Source organism: Bombina bombina, chromosome 2, assembly GCF_027579735.1.
Source record: "Bombina bombina isolate aBomBom1 chromosome 2, aBomBom1.pri, whole genome shotgun sequence".
Lineage (NCBI taxonomy): Eukaryota > Metazoa > Chordata > Amphibia > Anura > Bombinatoridae > Bombina > Bombina bombina.
In genome coordinates this window covers 1,318,142,347-1,318,169,288 of record NC_069500.1, presented here as the reverse complement: position 1 = coordinate 1,318,169,288, position 26,942 = coordinate 1,318,142,347, and the positions used below count along the sequence as shown (strand labels likewise).

Sequence of the window (26,942 nt, the reverse complement as noted above, 5' to 3'; positions counted from 1 at the left end):
CAAAAACCTAGTGCGGTGGTTTCTGGTTGATAAATCAATTGGTTTTCGTATACCTTTTAGCAATGTGCCAGGTTGTACATTGACATAAAAATGATTATTCCTTGGCTGCATCTCCAAATTACAGTCCCCCAATGATTACTAGCGCCGCGGTGCTGTCACTGCCTCACTTATGTCACTATGCTAAGGAGCAAAGCTAATAATAAGAGCAAGAGGGCTTTCTCAGTATGTGAACCAACTGGATAAGAGGGCACACGCATCTAACTATGAATCACATTGATTTGTTACATATCTTCATAAATAGATCACTTAGTGCTTGAATTGATGTGTAATACAGCAAGAGGCATGTGTGCACCATTGGTGGAGCTTTCTGAATTTATTAATTGAGCTTTCTGAACTTTTTGGTGGAGCTTTCTGAACCTATTGGTGGAGCTTTCTGAACCTATTGGTGGAGCTTTCTGAACCTTTTGGTGGAGCTTTCTGAACCTTTTGGTGGAGCTTTCTAGACCTATTGGTGAAGCTTTCTGAACCTTTTGGTGGAGCTTTCTGAACCTTTTGGTGGAGCTTTCTGAACCTATTGGTGGAGCTTTCTAGACCTATTGGTGAAGCTTTCTGAAGCTATTAGTGGAGCTTTCTATACCTATTGGTGGAGCTTTCTGAACCTATTGGTGGAGCTTTCTAGACCTATTGGTGAAGCTTTCTGAACCTATTGGTGGAGCTTTCTATACCTATTGGTGGAGCTTTCTATACCTATTGGTGGAGCTTTCTATACCTATTGGTGGAGCTTTCTGAACCTATTGGTGGAGCTTTCTATACCTATTGGTGGAGCTTTCTGAACCTATTGGTGGAGCTTTCTGAACCGATTGGTGGAGCTTTCTAGACCTATTGGTGGAGCTTTCTAAACCTATTGGTGGAGCTTTCTAAACCTATTGGTGGAGCTTTCTGAACCTATTGGTGGAGCTTTCTGAACCTATTGGTGGAGCTTTTTGAACCTATTGGTGAAGCTTTCTGAACCTATTGGTGAAGCTTTCTAAACCTATTGGTGGAGCTTTTTGAACCTATTGGTGGAGCTTTCTGAACTTATTGGTGAAGCTTTCTGAACCTATTGGTGAAGCTTTCTAAACCTATTGGTGGAGCTTCCTAAACCTATTGGTGGAGCTTCCTAAACCTATTGGTGGAGCTTCCTAAACCTATTGGTGGAGCTTCCTAAACCTAGCTTTTGTTATAAACAATGGTTATAATGTAGGAACTTGACTAAGCAAACATATACACACTGATCTGTGAAAACAGTTTAGATGAGTATTATATTTATTCTACGTTTCTACACTAGGTAGGAATTTCTTGTCAAGCAAACTGTTGCATTCTCTTGGATGGACGACTTTTCTAACGAATGTGTGTACTTAACTACTTGTGTATTTCAGAGATGGAATACCTTATTGTGAAATGGACTATCACACCAAGTATGGCATAAAATGTGACCATTGTGAGAAATACATCACAGGAAAAGTTCTAGAGGTAAAAAAAAATAAAAAAATTCCAATGGAAAGTTTTATTATTAGATATTTTGTTAAGTACTGTAGATATATTTGTAAAGCTATGTTAACTGGTAAAGCTTGTGCAAGTCAGTAACATAATAAAAGACATGTCTAACTATAGTCTATGATTAAAGGGACACTGAACCCAATTTTTCTCTTTCGTGATTTAGATAGAGCATGGAATTTTAAGCAACTTTCTAATTTACTCCTATTATCAAATTTTCTTTATTCTCTTAGTATCTTTAGTTGAAATGCAAGAATGTAAGTTTAGATGCCGGCCCATTTTTGGTGAACAACCTGGGTTGTCCTTGCTTATTGGTGGATGAATTCATCCACCAATAAAAACCTGCTGTCCAGAGTGCTGAACCAAAAAAAAACCTTAGATGCCTTCTTTTTCAAATAAAGATAGCAAGAGAATGAAGGAAAATTGATAAATTGATTAATTGATAAATTAGAAAGTTGCTTAAAATTGCATGCTCTATCTGAATCACGAAAGAAAAAATTTGGGTTCAGTGTCCCTTTAAGGTATTTGCTGAAATGTGTTTGGGCAAATGAAGACATTTTCTTCTGGGGGAAAGAAAAAAATAATACCCTAAACATAATATCAGAAGCAACATGTTCAGCAGGAGAATGTTGATTGTTAACACATGGGTTGCACATAATTTTAAAGATGCTGTCTCATTTGCATTAAAATATTAACTCAAATGGGTGGTTATGTTTATATTTAAGGAGCAGAACTGCAGGGGGGAGCATTTGCCCTCTGCCCCCCCCCCCCCCGACACCCACATGTGTCAAGGGCACACATTTAAAGGGACAGTCAACTCCAAAATTGTTATTGTTTAAAAAGATAGATAATCCCTTTATTACCCATTCACCAGTTTTGCATAACCAACACGGTTATATTAATATACTTTTTACCTCTGTGATTACCTTGTATCTACTCATCTTCTGACAGCCCTCTGATCACATGACTATTTATTTATTATCTATTGACTTGCATTTTAGCCAGTTAGTGCTGTGTCCTGCACAACTCCACTGGAGAGAGCACAATGTTATCTATATGGCTCCCATGAACTAGCACTGCCATGTTGTGAAAAGCTAATAAAAAAGCATGTGATAAGAGGTTGTCTGTAGTGGCTTAGAAACAGGCAGACATTTAGAAGGTTTAAATGTTATAAAGTATATTAATATAACAATGTTGGTTATGCTGCAGAGTACAGGAGATTATCTTTCATTGCTGCTAAATGCAGTAAGGATCCAGGCATGTAGCTGGCAACTGCTGCTGCTGCTGGATATTGCACAAATAAATCACTTGCAAAGCACAACCAACAATATAACTTACAGAAGGCTCTGGGCTGGAAATATACAATTACTGTAGAGACAAATGAATTTAATCTCTATGTACCCTCAGAGTTGGAAAATGAGCTCCACAGAGTCAGTAAATTACTGCACATTCTAGGCGTCAATGTCAATTTATTGAATTGCAATGCATTTTATTTAGAATAAGATGTTAGAATTAATAACTCATGATATTTGTTATGTAGGCTGGAGATAAACATTATCACCCAACCTGTGCTCGATGTGTCAGATGCAGTCAGATTTTTGCAGAAGGTGAAGAGATGTACCTTCAAGGTAAAAGTGTTCAATTCTAATATTCTCTGTTGAGTATTCTGTAGAATGATATTCCTAAATCTACATATATTATCTAAACGTTAAACAGAAGACATTCAAATTGATAACAGTTTTTATAGCATTTTCCATAACCCCCTTTAAACTTATTCATATTGAAAAATTGAAGATACAGGGGCGGAACTACCATTGGAGCAGTAGGTGCAGCGGCACAAGGGCCCAAGTGCTGAGGGGGCCTATAGTAGCCAGTCTATAGGGTCGATTTATCAAGTTGCAGCGGACAGGGGCTCACATACGTGCTCCTGTCCACCACAGCTCGCCTCTGGCAGACTAAATTCCACTGCCGGAATTTAGCATTGCACATGAGCGCTATTTTGCGCTTGCGTGCAATCCCGCCCCCTGCCCGCGCACAGCCAATCACAGGGGCGGGCAGGAGCTGTCAATCTCCCTGGTCGGTTGAGCCCGGGGAGTTTGAAATTTTCCACCTAAGAGGTGTCGAAAGGTTAGGGAAGCAGCGTCTGATGACCGCTGCTTGTTAAATACGGACAGCAGATTTTCTTGTGAGAACCTGCAGTCATAGACAGGCAAAGCCTGCAGAAGGGGTTGATAAATCGACCCCTATACATAGGCTTGGGCAGAATGTGCATAATCCTAATGCCTTGGAGCCTTTTATTAGTGCAGGTTGCTGGCTGATATGTTACATCTATACTCAGAATCATTATACAGAGAAGCAAGTATATTATTACTATTATTATTACTATTGCATACCACTGAGTTACCTTGTGGCCCTCTGTTGAGTAGATCTGCTACTGGGAAGATGCATACGTTGCCCTTGAACAATAATTATTGGCCATATGTCTTATTTTCAAAGGCAAGTTGTTGAATACTGTAATGTAAAAATTTGTTGAGTGTTTTATTTGTTTCTTTTCCTGCAGGTACTACAATATGGCACCCAGTGTGCAGACAAGCAGCCAAAACTGAAGAGAGAAATAAAGTAAATTCCACATAATGCTTTTATTACACATGTTGTATTCTATACATATGATGGAATAGAAGGATGCATATGGTAGAATTTGTATCAAAGGGACATTAAACAATTTAAGATGGTAATATAAAATGATAAATCGTATGTGTGTGTGTATATGTATGTATATGTATATGTATATATATATATATATATAGAGAGAGAGAGAGAGAGAGAGAGAGAGAGAGATATACTGTATATATATATATAGAGAGAGAGAGATATACTGTATATATATATATATATATATATATATATATATATATATATATATATATATACATTTCTGCAATATACTTTCATTATTTATTTTATCCCCTTTTCCTGTAATTCCATTTTGAAATTGAGAGCTTTTCAGTGCCTGTTAGAAATGGAAGTACAGAACACTGTTATATTCCACACAGCCAATGGGGCCTATTTATTAATGTGCGAGCGGACATGATCCGATATTGCGTATCATGTCCCCCGCACATCGATAAATGCCGACAGCACACGCGGTGTCAATCAACCCGATCCAATATTGGATCGGGTTGATTTTCGTTAAAGTCTGTCCATTGCCTCAGAGCAGACGGACAGGTTATGGAGCAGCGGTTTTTAGAAGGTTTGCCAGAAACACGGGGCTTCAAGCTCCATTCAAAGCATGATAAATATGCCCCATTGGCTGCACACTCTAGTGACCTATTTATAATTGTCTCTAATTGGCCAAAGCAGAGAAGGTAACCTAAGTTACAACATGGCAGCAGCTCCTATTGTTTTATAGACACTAAAACTTTACACTTATTTTGTCAATATTTAAACAGCTAATGAAACTAAAAAACACATCTACATGTTCTTCTCAGACTTCCCTTTTCTCTGAAGGCTTCATTCTATCTAGCATTTATTTAGTGTTTAATGTCCCTTTAAAAATATATTAAATTCCCCAAAATGATGTTATGTACATAAACAAGCAATTAAACATGTTTCAAATGCTTTTGTTTGAAAAAAAGATTAAGACATTGCAGTTTAAATGTATATATATATATATCTTTAGATGCACGGTTGGGCACAACTCATCCCTAAGGACACTTTATTCATTGGTGGATAAGGGCACACCCACAGCTTTATTGGTCAACAAGCATATCGACAAAAAATAGTCTTTTCAGGCCAGGAAAAAAAATCATTTTAAAATACCCTACTTTAATGTTTTTACGTTTTTGCATCTAATGTCGGTTCCATATGCATCATTCTGTGATATTTCATAGTTGGCTAAAAAAAAGTTGTAAATGTAAAATATAACTGAAAAGAATTCTAGAGGCAAATATACAACGTGATACCAAGAACAACATAATTTCATTATTCCTTAGAAACATTACTTTAGCTAAGTGCTTCCAGACATTCCCTGCATACAGGATCAATACACTACAACCATAACCACTTAGCTTTAGCAGGAACTGATGTATCTATTGCAGAGCTGTATACTGTGCATTTGTAATATATTCCTTTTTTCTACCTCAGGAGACCAGAACATCTTCAGAAAGTATAATCTCAGTACCTGCATCAAGTACCTCGGGATCTCCAAGTCGAGTTATATATGTAAGTTGTTAACTGACTGCTGTCATGTGACCACTTTTGTTCGTCTGAAAAAAAAAACAGTGGGATGTAAATGTCTTAGCCTCGTCTCCTCGGAGGCTCTGTAAGAGGGGTTTTAAAAATTGCAAGTATATGTGTTTAATTTATTATTATTTTTTTTAGGACTTATCTCTAATTCCTGTTATGTGGATTCGCTTGAGATCTACAAACCTAAGTTATCCTTAATTAAATCAATGCGTTAAAACAGGAATAGCATGTTTTTTATACATTTATTCAAATGTACAGTTACTTTTTTACGCAGCATAACTTCATTAGTGTCAGTATTTGCAGTATTTCATAATTGTATTTTTGAATTACTGTTTGGCAGAGAATAAATATAACCATTGGGCATGTCTGATATTACAAAAACATCATTTTCTAACATATTAAACACCCTCATACGATTCAAATTGGGTGAAGCAACTAAAAAATAAGTTACTCAAGTATTTGATGACAAATTGGATGCTGTTAACTGTATTTGTACAAAATAATGTAACATCAACATTGTTAAACCCAGAGCAGTTCTGTATCCTGTACAAATTGGAGGGGACAAGTAAAGTATATTAGACTAGTCCTAAAGCCCGTTGACACACTCTCTCTCTCTCTCTCTCTCTCTCTCTCTCTTCTCTCTCTCTCTCTCTCTCTCTCTCCTGTGCGCGCCTTCAATTGCCGGTCCTCGCGCTGCTTTCTTTCACTGATCAGCTGTGCTGCCGGGTCCTCGCGCTGCTGCCGGGTGGGTGCGCGTGCGATCAGCTGCAAGAGTTTGTCTGAACTGCGCATGACGGCTTCAGACAAACTCTTGTCTTTTATAATATAGGATGAACTGAAGAGCTCTGATTGCTGTTCAGGCTGGAGTAGTGTAGAATTGAACTGTGAATCATTTGAGTGTATGTTAACATAAATTGGCATAAACTATTGTCTGTTTTAAAGGAAAATGAAGATTATGTGAAACTACATTCACATTTGATTGTAGACCATTATCCCTTACAGTTTACAAAATGGGCCTTCTGTAAGCTGCAATTACAAATGCACCTGGGGTTTATAGTAGGGTTGCCATCTCGGCCATGTTTTCCTGGACACTTATGAGTTACACATGCTGCAGGTTGTACAGAGGGGAGCATGCACTGCGCACCTGGATAGCACATTAATAGTGACCCTGGACAGCACTATTCATGCTCCTTCCTGCACACCCTGCAGCATGTGTAACTCATAAGTGTCCAGGAAAACAGGGCTGAGGTGGCAACCCTAGTTTGTTGTTAGTGTTGGGGTTTAGGAACTATTGTTAGGAACTGGGTGTAGGTGCTAGTGAAAGGATTTGGGCCACTGTTTAGGTTAAGGGCTTGTTTAATAAAAATGGGATTATATAACTTTGATAATTAAAAGTCCTAAGTAAAGAATTAAAATGTAATTTTTGTTCTTGGTTTAAGTACAAATAAATCTCATTTGAATATAAACTGCATTAAAGTCTTATTTGTTAATACATTATACCTGTGTCTCCCTTCTCCCTCCTCCTCTTCTATATATTTGCCTGTGTCTATGACTGACCGTTATACTGCTTCTCTATATGAAGTCATTATAAAAAGACATTGAGGCCGAATTATCAAGTGATGGTCGGACCTGATCCGACAGTGCAGATCAGGTCCAACAGACATCGCTGAATGCGGAGAGCAATACGCTCTCCGTATTCAGCATTGCACCAGCAGCTCTTGTGAGCTGCGGGTGCTACGCCGCACCCTGCAGATTCGCGGTTAATCGGCTGCCAGCAGGGAGGTGTCAATCAACCCAATCGTACTCAATCGGGTTGAATTGTGGCGATTCCTGTCCGCCTCATCAGATCAGGCGGACACATAACTTGTGTTTCTGGCGAGTCTGAAGACTCGTCAGAAACACGGGCCCTCAAGCTCCGTACAGAGCTTGATAAATGGGCCTCATTGACAGCTTGTTTGTGTACATTGTTTCAAGATAAAGAAATCTGAAGCAAAGATCACTTATAGAAATGATTTCTTGTGAATACTTTTAAGCTGTGTCTTTAACAGACTAACATTCTATTTCTGTTATGAAATGTAAAAATACTAAATTACTAATGCATCCATAGAGCGCAAAAGATAGAATACTTCATGGCTTTGTTAAATTTAAAGGAACATGATTGTCAAAATGAAACTTTTATGATTCATATTGAGCAAGCAATTTTAAGAAACTATCCATCTTATTTCTATTATCACATTTTCTTTGTTCTTTTGGTATCATTTTTTAAAGAGCATAATTATAAAGGCACATGAGCAACAGTATTCGGAAAATTGTTTTTAACAATGTTACACTTTGTTGAGCACTAAAGGGCAGCACTGTTTGCAACAATGCATAACATTGCTACAAATATTATTGTAAAGACCACTCCAATCTAATGGTCATGACACATGCACACTCCTGATCCCACCTAGGCATGCTCATAAACAAAGCATAACAAAAGAACAAAGTACATTACATAATTCAAATAAGAGTTTAATTTTGTATTTCCTGTTCCTTTAAGAGATTATTGAAATGACAATAAAAACAACTAAATGATTTTCTTTATTTAATATTCATGTAGTAGAGTTCATAATGAAATAACCACAAGTTTTAAGGTGACTTACTGCTTCGCTGTTTGGATGCAATTTATAAATGGCAAGTTCTGGCATGGAATGACCATTACCACTTAAAGGGACATGAAACCTAAACTTTTTCTTACATGATTAAGATATAGGGGTCAATTTACCAAGCGCCTTGCTGTAGCGAATCGTGTCCACCCGACATTGCTAAATGCAGACAGAACACGCTGTCAGTATTTAACATTACACAAGTATTTCTAGTGAAATACTTGTGCAATGCCACCCTATGCTCACTCATGGCCAATCGGTCGCTAGCAGGGGGTGTAAATCATCCTGATCAGATTGGGATTATTTCAGTCCACCACAGAAGTTAAGGATCAGCGGTCTTACGAGCCTGAAATGCTGGGCATAGAAAGCAGCATCCGCTGCTTGTTAAATCTACCCCATAGTATGCAGTTTTAAACAACTGTAACAAATTACTTTGGTTATCTAATTTGCTTCATTTTCTTGGTATCCTTTGTTAAAATAACAGCAATGCACTTCTGGTAGTTAACTGAACATATAATACAATGATAAAAGACATATATGTGCAGCCACCAATCCGCAGCTAGCCTATATAGGTATTCTTTTCAAAAAAAGATAACAAGAGAATGAAGCAAATTCGATAATAGAAGTAAATTGGAAAATACATGCTCTATCTGAATTATAAAAATGTCCAAAAAATGTGGGTTCAGTGTCCCTTTAATCATTTAAAGCGACAGTGCATACTCAAAAGGAGGTAAAGCCATTAGGCTCCATTTATCAATTTACCAAATCTTCACAGAGGAAGCTTCTTTGGTCCTTTTTGCAAGTAGAGAAGAGGTGAGTCAGCCAAATGCTGCCTTCTGAGGTGGTGGATTTTAAACCCCCCAAACTCACTTGTTTGGGGTGATTGACAGTCTCTGCTGACATGAGTTGGCTGTGTGCAAGCAGGGGGGGGGGGGTGAACCAGAAAATACTTATGCAGGGGTATATGCAGGCAGTGGGTCTACAGAGTCGTTCACAGGCAGACAGGTACAGTAGGGAACCCTGTCCATCCATGGTTTGATTAATGGGGTCCATTATTTAATTTATCTCTTAGTAGACATTTGAAATTTTAATCTTTCCCCAAAAAAATATGAACCCATTTTTCATTTTTCTAGTCGTGCTTGCATGCAGTGCATGTGCGGGGGATACAGTTACGATTTCAGGTTTATTTTAACCAGTTTTTCAGGTTTAGGAACTATAAGAACTTGTAAAATAAGTAATATTATAGACATTAAAGAACATGCGCCAAAAAGGTGTATTGTGTTCCTCACAATAGATCATTAAAATGCACGGAGAATTACACTACAAATCATGTTAACCATTTAAAACCACACATCTTAATAAACAGCCTCAATTGTTATATAGGTTATTTTATGCTCTTGGTTCCTTGGATAATTATGGGTTTTATGGTTGAAAAATAACTATGTTTTATAGTAGCAGTGCTTTGTTTCATTGTTTCTAATCTGGATGTAGTGACAGGTAATAAATAATATGTCTGGTTCTGTACAATACTAAATATAGCAGTATTGTCAGTGTATGGATTTGTAACACTAAATAGTCACTGCTATCAGTAAAACAAAATCTAGTCTATGAAGTTCATGGCAAGGTGAAGATCATGAGGGCATGACCAGCCAATTTAAACTAGAGCACATTCTATTTAAAACTTAAAGGGAAACCCAAAACATTTCTTTCATGATTCAGAAAGAGCATACAATTTGAAACAACTTTCTAATTTACTTCTAATATTTAATTTGCTTCCTTCTCTTGCTATCCATTGCTGAAAGGTTTATCTAGGTAAGCTCAGGAGCAGCAAAGAACCTAGGTTCTAGCTGCTGATTGGTGGCTGCATATATAAACGGATTGTCATTGGCTCACCCATGTGCTCAGTTAGAAACCATAAGTGCATTGCTGCTCCTTCAACAAATTATACCAAGGCAATAAAGCAAATTTGATCATAGAAGTAAACTGGAAAAGCTGTTTAAAATTGTATGTTCTACCTAAATCCTGAAAGAAATGTATTGGGTTTCATGTCCCTTTAAGTGTGTCTTATTTTTATATTTTCATATATGTTATAATGTAATTGAAAGGACATGAAACCCAAATAGTTTCTTTCATGATTCAAATAGACCACTGAATTTTATACAACTTTCTAATTTACTTCTATTATCAAATGTTCTTCATTCTCTTGGTATCTTTTGTTGAAAAGCAAAGACGTAAGTTTAGGATTGAGCATGTGTCTAGGGAACTATATGGCAGCTGTTCTGCAAGAATGTTATCCATTTGCAATGAACACTAGATGACAGCACTAGTTCCTGCCATGTAGTGCTCCAGACACCTAACCTAGGTATCTCTTCAACAAAGAATATCATGGGGATGACGCAAATTTGATAAAAGATGTTAATTTGCAAACTTTTTAAAAATGGTATTCTTTATCTAAATCACAAAAGAAAATCTTTGGTTTTCATATTCATTCAACACCTGAAGAAGCTTGTGGGCACTAGTAAAATAAAGAAGTATAAAGTCCTATACCAAAATGAAAGTCAAAAACACTTTACCCCAGCCAAATTGGTTAATACTTTACAGCTAAAACATTTACCCCAACAAGGAACTATATCCCATATGTGGTGGCATAGCCCAAAAAATAGTGGATTTATGGGATGCAATTGTGATTGAAGCATCTCAGATATTTACTACGCACTTCACGTTAGATCAATGGTTATTTAATAAATGTCCAAGAAAATCATCAACCCCTCAAAGAAAATAAAAAATAATAATAATGTTGTTAGTAATAATGCTAAATATATTATAATACTGAGGTGGTATACGCTAGAAATCCCCACTGTAGCTTTATGGATACACAAATGTATACCATTGTGTCTATCTCATGCCACTGTTTTGCCGCCAAATGCGATCATATCAAAAAATATTGTTAACATTTTCACAAACTTTGGGTTTCTCAATGAAATTATTTTCATAGCGCTTGTGCAGTCATAACACAAATAAAGGTAAAAGCTTCTCTGGGATCCCCTTTGTTCAGAAATAGCAGACATGCATGGCTTTGTCATTACTCTTTGGTATTTCAAAGGCTGCTTACTGCAGCTGTGCACCACACCTCTGAAATTTCCATCAGTGAAGGGGTTAATTAGTTAGCTGGTAAGGGTAATAGCCTATAGGATTGTAATGTAGGTATTACCCTCCTACCTAACTGATCCCTCTTAAACAGTTCTTGCCCCCCTCCATCATCACTCCTCACCACCATCTTAGACACTAGCAGACAGTCTGCCAGTATGCAGTTTAGTGTTTTTTTCTTTATTAATTATTTTTTCCCCCCAACAATATAGGGATCCCTCCTCAACCCTCCCATGTCCCTGATACCTCCCAAACAGCTCTCTAACCCTTCCCCCCTCATACTAATGGCGCCCATCTTAGGTACTGGCAGTTGTCTGCCATTCCCCAATTTTCATTTATTTTTTATTCTTTTTATTTATTTCTGTAGTGTAGGGGTCCCCCTCTATTATTATGTAGGTTCCCTCTCTTATATCCCTCTTTTCTTTAGTGTAGCATGCCCTCCCTCCCTCTCCCTTCCAAAATTTGTTTCCAGAATTTAATATAGTTTCATTTCATATTTATAGGTATCTATTATATATAAATTATTGGTGTCAACATAGGTATTATATCCCAATATGATTTTGTTAAATATGTGTGTGTCTGATAATATATTTATATATATATATATATATATATCCTATAATATAAAAGGCCAAGTATGTTTGTCCGAAGCTGTCATGCGCAGTAGAGGCAGCACGAGGACAAGCACACCTGGTCTTAGAGTCTACCTGATCTTCTGTAGTGTCCACACCAGAATGGTAAGCGGGACTGGGGGTGGTCATGGTCACGCGCGCGCGAGAGAGAGAGAGCAAAAGAGAGCAGGAGAGAGAGAGCAAAAGAGAGCGGGAGAGAGAGAGCAAAAGAGAGCGAGAGAGAGAGAGCAAAAGAGAGCGGGGAGAGACAGAGAAAAAGAGAGCGGGGAGAGAGAGAGCAAAAGAGAGGGGAGAGAGAGCAAAAGAGAGGGGGAGAGTGAGAGAGCAAAAGAGGAGGGGAGAGTGAGAGAGCAAAAGAGGAGGGGGAGAGAGAGAGAGAGAGAGAGAGAGAGAGAGAGAGAGAGAGAGAGCAAAAGAGAGGAGGGGGAGAGAGCAAAAGAGGAGGATGAGAGAGTAAAAGAGGAGGGTGAGAGAGCAAAACAGAGGGGGGAGAGAGAGAGCAAAACAGAGGGGGGCGAGAGAGAGAGCAAAAGAGGGGGAGGGAGAGAGAGTAAAAACAAGGGGAGGGAGAGAGAGCAAAAGAGGGGGGGGAGAGCAAAAGAGGGGGGAGAGCAAAAGAGAGGGGGAGAGAGAGCAAAAAAGAGGGGGGGAGAGAGAGAACAAAAGAGAGGGAGAGAGAGAGCAAAAGAGAGGGGGGAGAGAGAGACCAAAAGAGAGGGGCAGAGAGAGAGAGCAAAAGAGAGGGGGAGAGAGCACAAAAGTGAGAGGTGGGAGAGAGCAAAAGAGAGGGGAGAGAGAGAGCACAAGAGAGGGGGGCGAGAGAGAGAGCAAAAGAGGGGGAGGGAAAGAGAGTAAAAACAAGGGGAGGGAGAGAGAGCAAAAGAGGGGGGGAGAGAGCAAAAGAGGGGGGGGGAGAGAGCAAAAAAGAGGGGGGGAGAGAGAACAAAAGAGAGGGGGAGAGAGAGAGCAAAAGAGAGGGAGAGAGATAGAGAGCAAAAGAGAGGGGGAGAGAGAGAGAGAGAGAGAGAGAGAGAGAGAGAGAGAGAGAGAGAGAGAGAGAGAGCAAAAGAGAGGGGGAGAGAGAGAGAGAGAGCAAAAGAGAGTGGGAGAAAGAGAGCAAAAGAGAGGGGGAGAGAGAGAGCAAAAGAGAGGGGGAGAGAGAGAGAGCAAAAGAGAGGGGGAGAGAGAGAGAGAGAGAGAGAGAGAGAGAGAGAGCAAAAGAGAGAGAGAGAGAGCAAAAGAGAGGGAGAGAGCAAAAGAGAGGGGGAGAGAGAGCAAAAGAGAGGGGGAGAGAGAGCAAAAGAGAGGGGGGAGAGAGAGCAAAAGAGAGGGGGGAGAGAGAGCAAGGAGTGGGACCACTGTACTGCAAAAAAATAGCCAGTGTACACGGGCTTTAGGACTAGTATATATATTGTAATCATATTGTGTTTTGCATTATACCTAGTAAAGTTAGATGAGTCCATTAACATCAACAATCAGCAAGCTGAAAGTCATTACTGGACTCAATGTAAAATTAACACAATTTTTTCCTTTTCAAATTTCTCATCAGACTGATCATTTTGTAGCAACAGATGGATTATGGTTAACAAAATTGTATTGCATAAATCATGAGCATGTGCTCAACATTTCTAACATATAGGCTATGTAGGATAAAATTAACATATTTAAATAAAAGGAAGTGCATATTTCAACATATTGAACATTTAATTGTATTTTAGAGGCATGAACATTAACAATAAACACAATTGCTTAAAGGGACATTACATTTTGTTTAAATATCGCTTGAATATATTAGCATTTACAAATAGGCATCGAAAATACATTTTTCAAAATGCATTTAAGACCGTTATTAGCAACATTACATAGTTTTGCAGTTCAAGGACATACCAATTAAAAAACCCCCAACAATATAGGGATCCCTCCTCAACCCTCCCATGTCCCTGATACCTCCCAAACAGCTCTCTAACCCTTCCCCCCTCATACTAATGGCGCCCATCTTAGGTACTGGCAGTTGTCTGCCATTCCCCAATTTTCATTTATTTTTTATTCTATTTATTTATTTATTTATTTATTTCTGTAGTGTAGGGGTCCCCCTCTATTATTATGTAGGTTCCCTCTCTTATATCCCTCTTTTCTTTAGTGTAGCATGCCCTCCCTCCCTCTCCCTTCCAAACTTTGTTTCCAGAATTTAATATAGTTTCATTTCATATTTATAGGTATCTATTATATATAAATTATTGGTGTCAACATAGGTATTATATACCAATATGATTTTGTAAAATATGTGTGTGTCTGATAATATATATCATTTGGCCAGATGCGGTGACTAACCTTTCCAGTTGTGATTTTATCTTAGCTGTGAGCTAGCTGGTGAGTGCTGGGTGTTTCTATGTGTTGTATTACTTTTTATTTGTAATCTCCCTTGGTTCTTGCACCCATTCCGGACTGGGGTTAACTGCCTGTGGCTCTGGTGACATCACAGCTTTTTTGGAGTGCTATTTAGCACCCAGGGCTGGATGTTACTGAGTCACAGGATGTGTACCTGATCCGGTCTTGGAGTGCAGTTCCCTTCCATGTTTTGTATATATATATATATATATATATATATATATATATATATATATATATATATATATATATATATATATATATATATATCCTATAATATAAAAGGCCAAGTATGTTTGTCCGAAGCTGTCATGCGCAGTAGAGGCAGCACGAGGACAAGCACACCTGGTCTTAGAGTCTACCTGATCTTCTGTAGTGTCCACACCAGAATGGTAAGCGGGACTGGGGGTGGTCATGGTCACGCGCGCGCGAGAGAGAGAGAGCAAAATAGAGCAGGAGAGAGAGAGCAAAAGAGAGCGGGAGAGAGAGAGCAAAAGAGAGCGAGAGAGAGCAAAAGAGAGCGGGGAGAGACAGAGCAAAAGAGAGCGGGGAGAGATAGAGCAAAAGAGAGCGGGGAGAGAGAGAGCAAAAGAGAGCGGGGAGAGAGAGAGCAAAAGAGAGGGGGCGAGTGAGAGAGCAAAAGAGGAGGGGAGAGTGAGAGAGCAAAAGAGGAGGGGGAGAGAGAGAGAGAGCAAAAGAGAGGAGGGGGAGAGAGCAAAAGAGGAGGATGAGAGAGTAAAAGAGGAGGGTGAGAGGGCAAAACAGAGGGGGGAGAGAGAGAGCAAAACAGAGGGGGGCGAGAGAGAGAGCAAAAGAGGGGGAGGGAGAGAGAGTAAAAACAAGGGGAGGGAGAGAGAGCAAAAGAAGGGGGGGAGAGCAAAAGAGGGGGGAGAGCAATAGAGAGGGGGAGAGAGAGCAAAAAAGAGGGGGGGAGAGAGAGAACAAAAGAGAGGGAGAGAGAGAGCAAAAGAGAGGGGGGAGAGAGAGACCAAAAGAGAGGGGCAGAGAGAGAGAGCAAAAGAGAGGGGGAGAGAGCACAAAAGTGAGAGGAGGGAGAGAGCAAAAGAGAGGGGAGAGAGCACAAGAGAGGGGGGCGAGAGAGAGAGCAAAAGAGGGGGAGGGAGAGAGAGTAAAAACAAGGGGAGGGAGAGAGAGCAAAAGAGGGGGGGAGAGAGAGAGCAAAAGAGAGGGGGAGAGAGAGCAAAAGAGAGGGGGAGAGAGAGCAAAAGAAAGGGGGGAGAGAGAGCAAAAGAGAGGGGGGAGAGAGAGCAAGGAGTAGGACCACTGTACTGCAAAAAATAGCCAGTGTACACGGGCTTTAGGACAAGTATATATATTGTAATCATATTGTGTTTTGCATTATACCTAGTAAAGTTAGATGAGTCCATTAACATCAACAATCAGCAAACTGAAAGTCATTACTGGACTCAATGTAAAATTAACACAATTTTTTCCTTTTCAAATTTCTCATCAGACTGATCATTTTGTAGCAACAGATGGATTATGGTTAACAAAATTGTATTGCATAAATCATGAGCATGTGCTCAACATTTCTAACATATAGGCTATGTAGGATAAAATTAACATATTTAAATAAAAGGAAGTGCATATTTCAACATATTGAACATTTACTTGTATTTTAGAGGCATGAACATTAACAATAAACACAATTGCTTAAAGGGACATTACATTTTGTTTAAATATCGCTTGAATATATTAGCATTTACAAATAAGCATCGAAAATACATTTTTCAAAAAGCATTTAAGACCGTTATTAGCAGCATTTACATAGTTTTGCAGTTCAAGGACATACCAATTAAAAATGCATTTCTTGCATATAGTTATTTTGGGGCCTATTTATCAAAGGTCTTGCGGACCTGATCCGACAGTGCGGATCAGGTCCGCAAGACCTCGCTAAATGCGGTGAGCAGTACACTCTCCGCATTTAACATTGCACCAGCAGCTCACAAGAGCTGCTGGTGCAACGCCGCCCCCTGCTGATTTGCGGCCTTTCGGCCGCCAGCAGAAAGATGTCAATCAACCCGATCGTACTCGATCGGGTTGATTTCCGGCGATTCTTGTCCGCCTCATCAGAGCAGGTGGACAGGGTTATGGAGCAACGGTCTCGCCAGAAACACGGGCCCACAAGCTCCCTTCGGAGCTTGATAAATGGGCCCCTTTATCTCCTTTGCTCTGGCCAGTTATAAGTAACATCCTGAACAAGAAATAAGTGCGTAGTATGTTGTAAGCTTATGGCTCTGAACTTTGCAGGATACACCCCAGGCTCTGTGGAGCGGCAGAAAGGCTTTGCTTCTTTTTTTTTCACAGGAAAAGCCAGCAAATAATACACACAGACACGTTACATTGCTTTCGTTCAATACACATAATTAAACATCTATGAGGAATTAAAGTTTGTGTTTAAAGGGATAATGTACTCAGCTGTGAATATTTTTGTATTCAAAGTTGCTGCAGGAACACTATTTCAAATGGTCTCTCCCAAACTCACTGGAAGGCTGTTTTCTGCTGCAGCCTCTTATCACATAGCTTTTTTTAAAAGCCAGTAGAGTGCAATATTGAAATGTTCAGAATAGGTGGGTGTTTAAATTAACAAAATAAGCTATTTTAAATGACAGATGAGATGATCAAGCCCCCCAAAATAGGGACACATTATAAAAAAACTAAAATGGTTATACACCATCCGACCACTGCGTCTTACCCTCTCCTCCACCTCTGCATTAGTACAGATAAATGACCCAAGACAGGTTCTTCTTGCACAAGAGAAGGGGGTGGCATTATACACTCATGTGTGTCAGGATACATCTGGTCAGCGGACGTACAGTGTCCATTGCCCGTTCGCTGCAAAGCTGGGAGGAGAGGAAAGCTGAGAACTTAGTACATGTGGCCCTTTGTCGGAATAGCTAGGTGATCACTATAGTGACAAAAATGTGCTTTAATGTCTAATTTGGCACAAAGGGGCCCCTCTAGTTTTTATTACAAACCCTAAGTTCCTGTATGGGCCCTTCTTTCAGTTTTTTTAGCATTTGTGTTGCAGCCTTCTCGCCTGCAATGAAATATAATAATATTATAATACCCTCATCTATAGATTTCCTAACTTACAGAATAATGAGTCAGATAGACCTAGGGGCAGTTCAAGTAGGAGGAGCAAAGCAGAGACCCAACAATTCACGTAAAATAGCAATGGAGATTGCGCTGAAGCTTATATTAAACGGACATGAACCCCAAACTGTGTCCTTCAGGATTCAGGTAGATCACACAATATTAAACAACTTTCCAGTTTACTCCTATTATCTAATTTGCTTAGTTATCTTGGTATTCTTTATTGAAAAGGATACCCAGGTAGGCTCAGGAGGTGGGAGCTAGCAGCTGATTGGTGGCTGCACATAAATTACTCTTGTCATTGGCCTACTAATGTGTTCAGCCTTCTCCCAGTAGTGCATTGCTGCTCCTTCAAAAAAAGACACCAAGAGATTGAAGCAAATTTAATATACAATCTTTTTGTATTTTGAATACACTATTATAGTAGGTTAATTGAAAACATGTATTTGGGTTCCAGTGGTTAGTTGATTTAATTTTTTTTTTGCAAAAGCTTAGAGTCCTTAGCAACCAGGCAAATGCTTTACAGACAGTCAGTATATAGTTTATATGAAAGGTCAAATATATTCATTTCCTCTTAAAGAGACACTGTGCCGTAACATTTTTCCACTTAATGTGTCCTCAATGACTTGTTATACCAGCTGCAGAGTATTAAGTATATTGGAAATTGTTTTGTTCGATTAATTTTTGCAATTGAAATAGGTGGTTTTGCTAATTGAAACCACCACCCATAATAACATTTTCCATATTGGCCTTTATGTATAAAGTAAGATAAGATGTTCTTGAGAACAATGGGTGGTGGTGTCACCAAAAAAATCAACAACTATAAAAATACAAAAATAAAACTAAAGGAGCAATTCCCAATACATTTAATACTGTGCAGCCAGTATAAAAGTAATTGGGAACAAATTAAAATGACATAACCCAAACATTTTTTCATGATTCAGACTGTAACATTTAAAAATAAAATTCCAATTTATTTGTAGTATTAAATTTACTTAATTCTCTTAGTATTCTTTGTTGTAAAGCAGGTACATATGTTTAGGAGTGTGCACAAGCCTGGAGCACATTACAGTAGCAATTCCACAAGACTGCCTTTAACAAAGGCATTAGGTGGTAGTGGTGTTTTAACAAACTGCAGTCATGCAGTGCTCCAGACACACACGCTACCTACCTACGTATGCTCTTCAACAAAGTTCCATGAGAATGAAACAAATTTGATAATATAAGTAAACTGGAAACACATTTAATATAAAATGTTCTATCTGAACCATGAAAGAAACATTTTGGGTTTCATGTCCCTTTTATACAAAACTAATTTCACTGTACAATGTCCCTCAGCACCTTTATAAAATAAAGTTAGATAGCTTCGGACAATTGAATATGGTTGAGTTTAACCCCTTAACGACCAAGGACGTACGCCACACGTCCTCAAAAAAAAGTCAGTTAATGACCGAGGACGTGTGGCGTACGTCCTTGGTCTGGAAAGCAGCTGGAAGCGATCCTGCTCGCTTCCAGCTGCTTTCCGGTTATTGCAGTGATGCCTCGATATGGAGGCATCCTGCAATAACCCCCCTTGGCCATCCGATGCAGAGAGAGACACTCTGTGGCCCTCTCTGCACCGGACATCGATGGCCGGTATCGTTGGTGGGTGGGAGCTTACGTGGGAGGCGGGTGGCGGCCATCGGTGCGCTATGTGGAGTGGAGGGGGGCGGGATCGGGGGCGGGAGCTACGGGGGCGCGCACGGGAGCGCGCGCGTGCACGGGGGTGGTGGGCGGGCGCGTGCACGGGGCGGGAGCGGGTGGGAACCGCTACACTACAGAAAAAAAAAAGTTGAAAAGTTGAAAAAAAAACCCCACTAAAATGCAATCTAAGGGTCCTGGAAGGGGTTGGGGGTTGGTCTCGGTGGGGGGGGAAAGCTACACTACAGAAAAGGGAATTTAAAAAAAAAAAAGGCACATTTTGTTACAAAACTGGGTACTGGCAGACAGCTGCCAGTACCCAAGATGGCGCCCATTATTGCAGAGGGGAAGGGTTAGAGAGCAGTTTGGTGGGGGATCAGTGAGGTTGGGGTCTAAGGGGGGATCCTACACATCAGCATATGTAAATATGCTTTTTTTTTTTTTTTTTAAAAAGGGCCAAATACCTTTTATTTTAGTACTGGCAGAGTTTCTGCCAGTACTTAAGATGGCGGGGACAATTGTGGGGTGGGGGAGGGAAGAGAGCTGTTTGGGAGGGATCAGGGGGTCTGATGTTTCAGGTGGGAGGCTGAGCTCTACACTAAAGCTAAAATTAACCCTGCAAGCTCCCTACAAGCTACATAATTAACCCCTTCACTGCTAGCCATAATACACGTGTGATGCGCAGTGGCATTTAGAGGCCTTCTAATTACCAAAAAGCAATGCCAAAGCCATATATGTCTGCTATTCCTGAACAAAAGGGATCCCAGAGAAGCATTTACAACCATTTGTGCCATAATTGCAGAAGGTGTTTGTAAATAATTTCAGTGAGAAACCTAAAATTGAGAAAAAATTAACGTTTTTTTTAATTTGATCGCATTTAGCGGTGAAATGGTGGCATGAAATATACCAAAATTGGCCTAGATCAATACTTGGGGTTGTCTACTACACTACACTAAAGCTAAAACTACCCCAAAAAGCTCCCTACATGCTCCCTAATTAACCCCTTCACTGCTGGGCATAATACACGTGTGGTGCGCAGTGGCATTTAGCGGCCTTCTAATTACCAAAAAGCAACACCAAAGTCATATATGTCTGCTATTTCTGAACAAAGGGGATCCCAGAGAAGAATTTACAACCATTTATGCCATAATTGCACAAGCTGTTTGTAAATAATTTAAGTTAGAAACCAAAAGTTTGTGAAAAAATTTGTGAAAAGTGAACGATTTTTTCTATTTGATTGCATTTGGCGGTGAAATGGTGGCATGAAATATACCAAAATGGGCCTAGATCAATACTTTGGGTTGTCTACTAAAAAAAAATATATTCATGTCAATGGATATTCAGAGATTCCTGAAAGATATCAGTGCTCTAATGTAACTATCGCTAATTTTGAAAAGAAATGGTTTGGAAATAGCAAAGTGCTACTTGTATTTATGGCCCTATAGTTTACAAAAAAAGCAAAGAACATGTAAACATTGGGTATTTCTAAACTCAGGACAACATTTAGAAACTATTTAGCATGGGTGTTTTTTGGTGGTTGTAGATGTGTAACAGATTTTGGGGTCAAAGTTAGAAAAAGTGTGTTTTTTTCCATTTTTTCCTCATATTTTATAATTTTTTTTATAGTAAATTATAAGATATGATGAAAATAATGGTATCTTTAGAAAGTCCATTTAATGGCGAGAAAAACGGTATATAATATGTGTGGGTACAGTAAATGAGTAAGAGGAAAATTACAGCTAAACACAAACACCTCAAAAATTTAAAAATAGCCTTGGTCCCAAACGGACAGAAAATGGAAAAGTGCTGTGGTCATTAAGGGGTTAACGAGTCTCACCTGATGTTTTCCAGCACACAAGTCAGGTGGCAGCTTCTTTGGAATTATTATTATGCTTGAAGATTATAGAACCAAACTTTATTGTGGATGACTGAGGTTTGTGAGAGACCTGATTGCCTATTCTTCAGCCTTTCACTGTTGGGTCTGCTTTATAACATAGTATTGCAATGCATGCTTGTTCTTCATCTGTTCTTTTCTCCTATCTGTCTTTCAACCCTTTATTTCCTCTCTTCTTCAGGCAAAACTCGGGGATGAAATTATTGACTACAAGGATTTGGCGGCTCTTCCTAAAAACAAAGCCATCTATAATATTGATCGTCCTGACATGATCTCCTATTCTCCTTATATCAGTTACTCTTCAGATGACAGACATAGTTATGGGGAGGTACCGAAAACAGAATCTTTTGCTTTCCCTTTAATCTGTTATGGTCATTATTTAATATTGTAGGAATTCAAGGGTATCAACCCCATTCTGTAGTTTCCTTGCTGATATTACCAAGGTATATAATATATTCCCCCTCTGTTCCCAAACCACGTGCTGTATATGTTTTAGTTTAACCACACTGCTAGTAAAGCAAGTTTGTATATTTTTAATCCACTTATATTATAATATTAAGCATTTCAATGGTGTTAATTGCCATATTATTTGGTCCTAATATAATTAGTATAACATCCCAAACTATTAATACCACATTCTTCATATTTAAAGGGACATAGACTTCATATGGTAATGGACTTGCTGCCACTGTAGCCCTAGGTCACAGGCAAGCGCAGCCAATGCTGTGCAGGAACCAAGTGCACATACAGTCTACAGCTATATTGGCAGTGTTGGTTGGGGTATGTTAAAGTTTATAAATCTAAAAGTGATAATGTAAAAAAAAGGCATCTTTGAAAACACAAAAGGGTTGCAGTGAACTAAAGTTTATAGCACCAACCAGCATTTAGCTTGAATGCACCTATAAAGCAAAACAGATTATCTAGCTAATAAATTCTATTTGCCTTATGCCTACATTATCCCTTTGGATAATCCAATTCATTTCCATGATCAAATTCATTTTTTTCTCTCTGTATCTTATGTTGAAAAACATACCTAGGTAGATAGCGTGCATGCACTTGGGGCATTGGCAAAAATGCTTTAACAGTGTAAACACTGCTGCCATCATGCTCAAAAGTGAACAACATTCAAAAGGATTAAAAGGATTCAAAAGGATTAAAAGGATTCTTGCACAATTGTTGCTATATAGTGCTTCAGATGTGCACGTTGCCTACTTTGGTATGCCCTACAACAAAGAATCAGAACAAAGTAAATTTGATAACAGAAGTGAAGTTTTTTTTACAATTGCTGTATTTTAATCAAATTTCGCATTTTATACCCCTTTAAAGGGATACTAAACCCAAATAGTTTCTTTCATGATTTAGATAGAGCATTCGATTTTAAACAACGTTTTCATTTTTCTTGATATCTTTATTTAAAAAGCAGGAATATAAATCTTTTGAGCCGGCCCATTTTAGAACCAGCACCCTAGATAGTGCTTGCTTATTGGCGGCTACATTTAGCAAAGCAATAAGCAAGCATAACCCAGGTTCTAAACCAAAAATGGACTGGCTCCTAAGCTTTACATTTCTGTTTTTTAAATAATTATAGCAAGATAACAAAGAAAAATGTATTAATAGGAGTAAAGTAGAAAGTTGCTTAAAATTTCATGCTCTATCTGGATCATGAAAGAAAAAATGTGGGTTTAGTATTGTTCTAAATTTAATTAATCCTGATTGCTATCTAATTGCTGTACATTTAGAGTAGAGGGTTGAGAATGTCAATTCTTCCATTACTTTCTTGTATGCTTATTGCTTATGTGTTTCATTTTTATTGTTGGCAAACTAACATCATGTCAGTATATAACTCATGTTTCATGACATTATAAGTCTATATTAATAATAGATTAAATAAAGTGTTACATATATTTGTGCATTAGGATAGCAATATTTTTTTTCTGCAAATTCCAGGTTTTCATATGTAAAAAAAAAATCTTTTACCATTTTGTCCCCTACAAAGTAAAAATTTGAAGGCAAAATATTAGGTTTTTTTTTTTCTAAAGTTCCTACCCTGAGGTGATATTTCCTTACATGAAGCAATTTATCATGTAGGCCTTAAAAAGAGTGAATAACAACTTGTTTTAAGTTTTTTTTTTTTTTCATTTTAAGCAAACAGAAAACTGTACGGGAAGCGTTCGCTTTTTTTGGAAGCACAAGTGTTTTTGTTAAAATCATTACTCATTCTTTTCCTGTGGTAAAATAATTGTCCAGGATAATTTGAATTTTTACATTCTTATCTCGATAGAAAATAATACTTGTTCTAAGTGTAGCTAGGCACGTTTCCCAGGAAAACCTTGATTATCTAGATTTCCTAATAGTATTGTTTAAAAACGAAAAAAGATAAACCACATCCAATTTTACATGAACCATAATCAACCACTGACAACAGTTTGATAAGTCTGTCATGTTTTACTGAAAATAAGTTTTCATTATGAAAATATGTTAACTCATTCCATAAAAACACATTTTCATATTTTTATTTTTTGTTTCCAAAATTCTCTGCAAAAAAAGAAAGTCTTTCTTTTCACACAGCAAATCAGAAACATCAGTTCATGTCTGGTTATTGCAACGTGTTTTCACTTAATCATATAAAAACACTGTAGTTCGGAAAAATGACAAATTAAGACACATTTTAAGACAAACTCAGAGAATGACCAAGAATATTTTATAGTATCTTATATTGTTTTGTTTTTTTAAACAATTTGACATAAACTTCTGCATGTATATATATATATATATATGTGCACATATTTATTTATGTATTTATATATGTATATATGTATTTACAGATATATATATATATATATATATATATATATATATATATATATATATATATATATATATATATATATATATACAAATACATATGTAAACACAACACATATATATAACTGCCCTACTGAAAAAACATATGTTTTCAATATTCATATTTAATAAAGGTTTTAACTATGTATGTACTGTAAATTTTTCACATTCTAATGTTCTACACATAGCAAAATATGTTTTAAGTATATATAAATATATATTCCTATATATATATATATATATCTGTAGATATCTACCTGTATATAATCATGTGTGTGTGTATGTGTATATATAGATAGATAGATAGATAGATAGATAGATAGATAGATAGATAGATAGATAGATAGATAGATAGATATAAAAGCCAATTTTGATCATAATAAAAGCTTACGTTTAGCATGTAAATGCAAGATAAGAAATAGCTTCTTACTGGAGGAGAGTCAATTGTTTGAATGTATAGAGCAGAAGAGAAAATGTGAAAGTTATAGCTTGATAGTCATTGACATTTTCTTCTGATTATTATAATACTGAGATTTGCTATATTTCTGTGACATCCTGGCCAGATCCCGTTATTTTTGGGTGGCAAACCTTTTTGGGAGTGTTTTCACTTAAATGGACATTAAACCCAAAAATATTTATTTATTCATTCAGATAGAGAATATAATTTTAAATAACTTTCAATTTACTTTTATTTTCTAAATTGCTTCATTCTCCTGGTATCCTTTGTTGAAGAAAACGCAATGTACATCGCTGAACTAATAATATGAAATACAGGTATATATGTGCAGCCACCAATCAGCAGTTTCTGAGCCTAGCTAGGTACTTTTTCAACAAGGAATACCAAGAGAAGAAAACAAATTAGATAATAGAAGTAAATCGGAAATTTGCCTAAAACTTCATGCTCTCTCTAAATCACAAATTAAAAAAATTAGGTTTCATGTCCCTTTAAGCCCTGAGAGTGCCTTCTTGATCAACCAATATAGCTGATCTAGTTAACAAATATATTAAAGGATTACAAACTTTTCACATTTTTGGTATAAATAAAACACATATTCTAAATCTCTTTTATGAAATTAAAATAACCAACCTCAAACTCTTGCAAATCGAAGCGTCATTTACTTCTTACACCATATTTTATTTTTTGTCTATAACGTCATGCAATCCAGCCCACTATTTTAGCACGTACGTTTATGTAAAAATAAACCGCTTTTGCATCTCATTATATTACAAATTGGTACACAATCGAATGCGCACATAAACTGACCAAATAGCGATTGTGTATATTATCCAACTGAAGCCGTAATTACCAGCACCTCAATGGGAATAATGCATGCGCATTTGCAATTGCAATCGATGTGATTGTGTATCCAGGCTTTCTACGCAGAAAGCAAAAAATATAATCCCTCCCGTCCTTATCTATAGCGTTAAAATTTATTGCATTTAGATACTTTGTAATGATGCTCGTTATAGCTAGGGAGATTCTGCAAGACTTACCTATCAATGCGCTGACGGATCTTATTATGTAAGATCGATAGAGCGGGTCTTCTTTGTCGGAGCAGGTCTGGAAGTGAGTGACGTTGTCGATGACGTTGCGCAATCTTGCGCATGCGCTGTTCAAAATTCGGTCGCCATCTTCAAACTGCAGTTTGCACACCGGATTGGATAGCAGCGGCAGATACCCACGGAGAGGGTTCTGAAATATGTATTTATTACAAATAAGATTGCAGTGATCAGGTAGGGAAGTCATAATGACATCCTATGTAAAAAATGTTTAGAAAGAATAAAATAAAAAAATAAAAATAAATTACATTGAACTTACAGTGGTCGTTTAAGTGTTACAGTTGTAGCCATCTTGACCACTAGTGCATTATATGTGCCACCTTTGCCTTCAATGTAATCAGCTTTATTCAGAGATAAGACACATAAATCAACAGATATTGCTTACCTAGATAAATGAGTTTCCAAATTATCTTTTATGCAGAAAATAAAATAAATCATATATTAAGCTCAAATATTTCTATTTAGGTAACTACAAACGTCCCAAAGACAAGTGAATGAACCATATCGAAAAATATATGCATCTAAACAAATAAGATATTAACCACTTAGCTATCATTTAGCTACTGTATGACCTGTCACATTGACATACTGTATATACATGTGCAGATTGTATATAGGTCTGTGTGTTTAGAAGTGCCCAGATCTGTATATAGTACATATTCAGGCAGCCAGTCAGCTCAACTAGGGATGGGCGAATGTGTTTATATTCGAATTCGAATGTTAGAACGAATGTTATTGTAGAAATTCGATTTACATAATAGAATGTTGATAAGAACGAATATTCTTAAAAATTCGATTTTGGAATGTTGTTTACAGTTTTCGAATGTCACATTAGAATTCGAATGTCATTTTCGAATTTGAATATTACATTTATAAAATACAATTGTAGACTAGAAACACTATTTTGAATTCAAATGTCACATTCGAATCGAATATCACATTTGAATTTGAATATTACATTTATAAAACCCAGTATTAGACTAGAAATACTATTTCGAATTTGAATCTCACATTCAAATCGAATATCACATTCAAATTGAATATCACATTTATTAAACACAGTTGTAAACTAGGAATACTATTTCGAATTTGAATATTTTTTTTTGTGAGCTGATGGTTTGAACTGTTATCCAATCGGCGCTCTAGCCACGAGTAAGTGCCATATTGCTAAAGCGCTGACTGGAAAACAGTTAAAACCATCAGCTTATATAAAATTGCTTTTGAGGTGGACTGTCATGAAGTTGTTATGAAATG

The 26,942-nt window shown here is 37.7% G+C and overlaps 1 protein-coding gene across 4 annotated transcripts in view; it reads left to right on the top strand.

Annotated features, from left to right (window-relative positions):
• The window catches only part of ABLIM2 (actin binding LIM protein family member 2), a 470,688-nt gene that overhangs the window by 304,304 nt on the left and 139,442 nt on the right, over positions 1-26,942 (top strand). For all 4 annotated transcript variants that reach the window (XM_053704171.1, XM_053704169.1, XM_053704170.1 and 1 more), the window contains exons 6-10: positions 1,419-1,512; positions 3,077-3,164; positions 4,097-4,155; positions 5,680-5,757; positions 21,466-21,612. In XM_053704171.1, coding sequence (XP_053560146.1) covers positions 1,419-1,512; positions 3,077-3,164; positions 4,097-4,155; positions 5,680-5,757; positions 21,466-21,612 — 466 coding nt within the window. The remainder of the gene's footprint in view (positions 1-1,418; positions 1,513-3,076; positions 3,165-4,096; positions 4,156-5,679; positions 5,758-21,465; positions 21,613-26,942) is intronic.